The sequence below is a fragment of the Opisthorchis viverrini genome (genome assembly GCF_000715545.1).
Source record: "Opisthorchis viverrini unplaced genomic scaffold opera_v5_26, whole genome shotgun sequence".
NCBI classification, from domain to species: Eukaryota; Metazoa; Platyhelminthes; class Trematoda; order Opisthorchiida; family Opisthorchiidae; genus Opisthorchis; species Opisthorchis viverrini.
This window is the reverse complement of record NW_008751683.1, coordinates 955,282-962,286: the sequence shown is the minus strand read 5'-3', so window position 1 is coordinate 962,286 and position 7,005 is coordinate 955,282. Positions and strand designations below refer to the sequence as shown.

Below are 7,005 nucleotides of genomic sequence, written 5' to 3'. Positions count from 1 at the left end.
TGTGATTTCTATCAATAACAGTTCGACTCCACTTTCATACTGCGAGGTGAGCATATCAGCATCTATTTGGTCACTCGTCAACTGCCTGGCTGTCCATTCCCATTAGTGGCACAGTAATGAACATCTTCCAGGATGATTTATTTATTCGTGCGAAGTTCCACTCTCTTTCACAATGTGAAAGAGTCGAGAAGCGTGATGCTAGTGCCTTGATGTCAAAGAACTGGCGTCTCTTTTCAGTTTTACGCCATGACAGTTAAGCACCAGTATTCACAACTGGTGTATTGGTATCAGTGATGTGCGACCACGTTTGGTGGCTGTTAACAAGCCTCTGTGTTTAGTCGCTCGTGCTATTCCATTAAATTTACATCGGAGTCTGCAATATGCACCACACTCAGCTCAGCACAAACTGCAACTGCGCTCAGACTTTTAGTGGCTCAGCAGCGACAAACCGGAAGATCGGCCAAGGCCTGGGAGGCTATCCGTCAAAGTCCCAAGTTGCGTGCTACAGTGTGCACTCTACTCTCGTGCATTAGAAGCCTTAACGCTGCAATTAAGTGTTGACAAAATCTTTGGTAATTGATCAGCGATTTCTCAACCCGTAGATCGTAGCGCTGTAACGTGTGTCGAATCCCTCTTGGAACACCATAAATTACACTATCTTGGTCATTCACTTTGAGTGCTAGTAGACCGAACTTAATGGACATTTTAGCTCAACCTCTTACGAGGTAGAAACGGCTTGAGGGACGTTTGGTACTTAGGGAACAGTGACGTATAAAAGTTATGACTGAGTCACGCTTGTAAATGGTCGTCGTTTCACCGAAGGAGACAGGGGGCGTAGCAAGTTAGGAACACTCACGAACATAATATTTTCGCGCACTCAATGATCTGAATGATTGCTTTCATCATTCAGTTGCTACCTTATTGTCGTAAGGATAACAAAACATCCTTTGTAATCGCCGAACTCACAAATCAGGTGTCGTCTCCAGTGCAATCCAATCCTTTATCGGTGAGCGGGAATGTAGTAGCTAGAAGCAGAGTCCTGTATGCGCATGGTTTACAGCCGATTATCATGGTGATTTCATTAATCTAAGTGGCACGATTTTATTGGTGTCTGTCAATCCATTTTCCGTTCCCCTCATCGCCTTCCTCTTTCAATTCTAGGGAGTTTGTCTGGAAAGTGATCGTCTGTTAGAAGTACCAGATGCTCTCAAACTCGCTCATCTCCATGGTCTTGTCGTGCTGGCTTGGGGAGAAGCGGTCAATTCTCCAGAAAAGCGAGCACAACTATCCGAGCTTGGAGTAGACGGCATCATATATGACACGTGAGCTCTCACGATTTAGCCTGGTAGATGTCTCTTTTGGACGCTTTGTTCATCCATGTCAGGTCTCTTTAGCACGATTCTGTATACTGACGAGAGGTGGTCATTGTCACTCCTCTTTCTAACATATGTGCTTCAGACTTCCAACGCTACTGATGCGCGACCTCTACGTCTTTTCAGTCTTTCGTAGACGCGGATTTTACCGTTAAGCTTTTTTAGTTGTCCTAGCATCCTCAAGTCATCACCCCTGGTGTCTGTGTCGCTTTGTTTCTAGTATGAATGACTGCGCTTTCCCCCAGGAAAATAAGTGTTATTTCCCCTTAATCTTGTAAGCTAGTTTCGTGGTGGGTAGAGAGAGTACTTGGCCGATTCCGCCGGTGGACGCGTAGCTACGTTTGTTCTGAGGTCTTTTGTACGTAGTTAACTTTAGCCACCTGTATCACACAGACGTCCAGGTTTTTCTCTTTCATCCGTTCACAACACGTGTAAACAGTCAAAGTACCCTCTCTGGAATAGAATCCAAGAAGCTCTTTAGCATCGATGAAACTATGGTTACTTCGAAACGAGGACGATTTATTTTCAATATTTGAACAGATGGTATCACGCGGTTTAGTGTACGCCTCACTGCAATACCAGTCTTGTACATTTGGATCAATAATCAATGTGGCGAATATTTCGCCCACATTGGTAGCTGTATCACTCCCAGCTGCTTAGTAGAAGACGAAATCGGTGTTTGAACCGGAATGATATAAGCGGCTTTTCCCAACATCCGATAGAACGCTATGTTATTTATCCCGTTATGTGAGTAAGGAACTTGTTTTACTTCATTTTACTTGAGCTATCTTTTGTGCGAGGATGGTCCGGCTCATCGAATACCTAGATGGCAGCTGTCTCAACCTGGAAGCATATGCCAAGGCTCTCGTAGATATGGACTCACCGATCGATCTAGTGATGTAGGCCATAGACAGTCATGGACATCTGTGGTCGGACTTAACGGCGTGGACCCAAGTTTTTAGATGACCGTGTCAAAGATGATGCCAATCTTTTTCGCTTGTGAACTATCGGAGTCAAAGTTGTAGTAGCTAACCGAGTCAAGCATCTACGTGCATCGTCTTGAGCACACACTTATATAATATCCTTAAGAGACCAGTTTTGGACTGTTCGGAACGCACAATCACCTCATCCTTCAGACTCATTTCTTTGTTGTGTCGCGGTGTGCGCTTCAGTTATAGAAAATGTTGCGGGCATTATCCGATCTGGTTGCAACCTTGTCTGTGGAGGCAATATTGATTCTCAAAAGCATTTTCTAGCTCATTTATTGCTTCGACCATCCTAAGTAGTCCGAGCTGAGTTCATACGGAGAGTAGACTTGTTTTTGAGGTAACCAGATCGATGGATGAGGCATACTAGCAGTTTTCCTGAAGTTCAGCTGTGGAATTATGTCCGCTAATTAAAGGTTCTTGATTGACATGCCAATATCCGCTTTAGGATGCCTGTTGACCATCGGCAGTCCAAAAGCACCGTCCTGGTCTAGTGGGGATTCTGGACATTGGATCTCCGTGAGGCAACTCTTCATCGATAGATGAGTTGCTCATACTTCATGGGACAAACCATTTAGGTTACAATCGCTGAATGGTAGCCAAAGTTTACCTCCCATCAGCCATTTATCGAGGAAAGATGCTCTGAATGGGGTTGAACAACGACTTGGCAACAGTATGAGAGTCCGAATCAACGAATTCAGTCTCTTCGACGGCTGCTGTCTTCTAGGATGAGTATCTCATGGCTGGACTGTCAAGCGATCGGAAATGCTCTAAGACCCAACAATTCACTAAATTGTGCCCATGGGTCTGGGTTGTCTGTCCAAATTATTCTCTAATAAATGCCGTAGGTTCACCCCCTCAACCTTTCGCTTTCCACCGGCGGAGTCTAGATTAGGCCGGTGAAAGTTATATGAACTGAAACCCTTGACTCTCCCTATGGCATGTTCCTCCGTCGGTCTACGACAGCGGAACCACTACGTTTGTACACGGACTGGAACACTCAATATCTGTTAAAACTGATGTATACTAAATTCAGAGTGCCTAAACAAAACAGTCATAGTCTTTCTAATTGAGATTATCACGAACAAGAGGTTCACTTGTTAGTTCAGTTAGTTTATTTGTAGGTAGCTCCAGCTACATTCGTCTGTTTCTGCTACTTTGACCTATGTATTCTGGACAAACTCTCGTTCAGTTGTTCTTCATCTAGAAACTGATCGTCCAGATTTGAATGCGATAGTGGACTCGGAATCCAGTGTGGCAGTGAAATCGGACTAGCTAGGAGGCAGTGTTAACAGTATAGAGTAGGCGAGCAGAATAGGAGCATCAGTCATTCAAACGGTTGACTGTAATTCGTTTGGAGGTAGAGCGGTAACTGATTCGATACACGTTCCGATCTCAGGGAATCGAAGTGACTGATGCAGCCGAAAGAATACATAAAATATTAGTTGATACGTGAAATCGACAAAAAGCTAACAGCTGCACAAACGTAGGCTGCTGACTGCAATCTCTACTTGAAATTCTGTCCCTCTACCCTTCCCACTCAACCGGCTCAGCTGTGGTAAGGACATCTCCACATCATGATAGAGAGCGACCATACGTTCTTGACTCATGAGTCATTTGTGGCAAGCCTGTATTCTCTAGTTGTGTCGCTGCCCATATGTGTATGACGTTCAGTCAGACAACGCCCCTATTGATCAACTGTGTATAATTTCCACCGCCATAAAAACTATGAGAAAATGCAAATACTATGGCTGGGGAAATCGAAGTTATCTCTTCTTTATGATGTAGCCTACACTAATCCACGTGGCATACTTATTATTTTCCTTACTACTTAATCGAAGCCCATTTACCCATAAATGTCCCTGCCACATTCTTCCTGTCGCATCCACAGGCTCAATGAAACCAAAGAACGAGGCACTCTTAGTATCTTCAAGCAGAAAAGCCAAGCCTCTTCGCCTGAACCACATGCATTGTCTCTAGACGCTCTCCACTTAATTTCTGTGCCGAATTTCGATGGCGCCCGTACAATGCAGAGACTGGCAAGTAGTGTAGGATCACCAGAACAGGCCCCATCAGAACCGAACCCCGATGTTGTGCCAAGTAGAGAAGCTTTCGGTTCAGCTCACGTGGCAGTAATGCGTGAACAGTTGAAATTAGGAAATCTTTCGCACACTTACTCGACGAACTTATGTGAGTCGATTACACCAACTACAGCGGCTACACCAGCTGACAACTTTTCTGGCGTGGCAGATGTTGCTTCCGGGACAGGTTCCGGCACTCTACAATCTTCGAACAAGGTACCGCCAGAGGATCAAGGCCACATGGGCACCGGACGCAAGAACAGTTCATCTGGACAGCGTGTTCTGCCATTGGTTACACTCGCATGATCTCTGATTCATCAGTTTAACTTTATTAAATTCCTGTTGCGCGCCATTTCGCAGCTGCCTTTTCAATACCCACTTTCTCTCTTGTGTGTCCACCGAACGACTTGCCGATTGAAACATAGTCGACGGCCCTGCAGAATATCAAACGGTCCTCCCAACTGAATTCGCGCCAACAAGTTTCGCGGGTATCCTTCCATATTTATTTTTGGGTTTAGCTTCCTCCCTCATTTCTCCTGTTGTCTTTGCGGACTTGTTCATATTCTCTCCATCATCCTGCCCCTTGTCATTATCCTTTCCGTCACAATCCCATTTGAAATAACCCCAGGTTGCCGTCTAGTCACACGGATTGCGTACCCTTGTGAAATTTTACTTTCAGTTGATGCGAATTCTCCCAGTATCTTGTGTCATTTTTCAACCACTCGTCGACTGCTAGGGCTTCCCCTGATGATCTCGTGTTTTTACCCCTTTCTCCCTCGGTAACACTTTGATAGATTACATGCGATGTAAGTATTGCAAGAATGTATAATGAGCCGTGGAACGAGTCTTCATGTAAGATAGTGTTGAAGTCTGCACTAACAAGGGAAAGTTTTTTTTGATTTTTTAGCACATGTCAGCAGTCCAAATGACATATCCCAGTGTGTCAAATCCATTCAAGAAAGCCTGAATAAAGTTTTCAAACCCACACAGCCTCTGTAGCATTCATTGCTAACGCATATAATCAATGTAGACTCGCTTATAACAACCTCTGAAGGCAGTAGATTATTACTTCTCAGAAAGTCTACTTCATCCGTCTCCAACACGTGGGATGTCTTCAGCGACACCAAAATCTAGTGACCGCCACTGTAATTTTTTTGATTTTTAGCACATGTCAGCAGTCCAAATGACATATCCCAGTGTGTCAAATCCATTCAAGAAAGCCTGAATAAAGTTTTCAAACCCACACAGCCTCTGTAGCATTCATTGCTAACGCATATAATCAATGTAGACTCGCTTATAACAACCTCTGAAGGCAGTAGATTATTACTTCTCAGAAAGTCTACTTCATCCGTCTCCAACACGTGGGATGTCTTCAGCGACACCAAAATCTAGTGACCGCCACTGTAATCGCCCCCTCTCTTACCGACCGCTTGGTATGTGTTACCTGCCTGTAGATGTGAGTGACCTACCCTAGGTTTGCCATATAAAGTCTGCTATGAGAAACTGCAGTATTTTGTGCTTTTCTTGTGAACACAAATTTTTTTGTCGAAAGTAGCCCAAGACCGTTTGGGCCAATGAGCTGGGAGTTACCCACAATCAGGTAGAGTAACTTGATCAGGGCCGTCCAAAGGGTTCTCCAATAAATTCTTTTCGAACAAGAACTACCCAAACCGGAGAGCCCATCTGTTCCAAAATTGGCGTTTGAATTGACTTCCAAAATGTTGAGCACTCCTAAGGGAGCACCACTATCCAATATGGAGCACTTTCTTCTGGGCATAAGAAAACCCCACTAATAGTTATCAGTTGACGTCTCTCTAGGCATGTTAAAGTGAAATGCTTAGGCTCTATGTTTCATCGCGTTGGTCACCTCCGGGGCTCATTGTTGACGCTGATTTGACTGCATTGTCCACGAGCCTGGCTGGTGTTGGATTATCTCTGAGTCAACGCGTGGAACCCACACTTTCGGACTAGATACCAATGAACAGCAGGCTTCGTGAAACTGCAAAGTGAACTGCACGGCGAAAGGACTCTGTCCATTTGTTATCTCGGCTTATGCACGAGCCGTCTGAGATACGATAATTCTCATGCTTGAGCTAAGCCGCAAAACGGCAACTCGCTGTTAAATGAGTGTGACAGAACGCTGATCATGAGCCTTCGTCGACGGCTGGACAATTCGGCAAAACACTTCGTATTCTGGTTTCACCACGGCGCTTCGATAATCACCTATGTTAACAGCTGTGATACGTAAGTTTGTCCTTTCCCACTCAGTCCGCCCATTAACTAAGTGCCCGGTGCCGTTGGTTACCCACAGAACATCAAAATTCCCACTGAGGAAGGCTCCTTTCCTAATTACTCAAACATGATGGTGTCACTACTGTCTGACTGACTTTGATACTGAAATATGGATACTATAGTGCATTTCTACTTACTGGGTGATATCAACCATAGATCTCTTCAAGAAAGGTCGAACAGCCCATTGGGCTAAGCACCAGGGAATACGTTTCGAGGATCCTAGCCGTCTCCATTCTTCGCAGATTGATCCCCGTCCGCGAACTGATGTGACGC

The 7,005-nt window shown here is 44.9% G+C and overlaps 1 protein-coding gene across 1 annotated transcript in view; it reads left to right on the top strand.

Moving 5' to 3' along the window:
• Positions 1-5,828, top strand: part of T265_02264 (hypothetical protein) — a gene marked incomplete at both ends in the record, with an annotated part of 41,384 nt that extends 35,556 nt beyond the window's left edge. Inside the window, 2 exons of the mRNA XM_009166468.1 lie at positions 1,162-1,322; positions 4,251-5,828. Of these exons, the coding sequence (XP_009164732.1) occupies positions 1,162-1,322; positions 4,251-4,746 (657 nt within the window). The remainder of the gene's footprint in view (positions 1-1,161; positions 1,323-4,250) is intronic.
• Between the last annotated feature and the right edge of the window lie 1,177 nt (positions 5,829-7,005).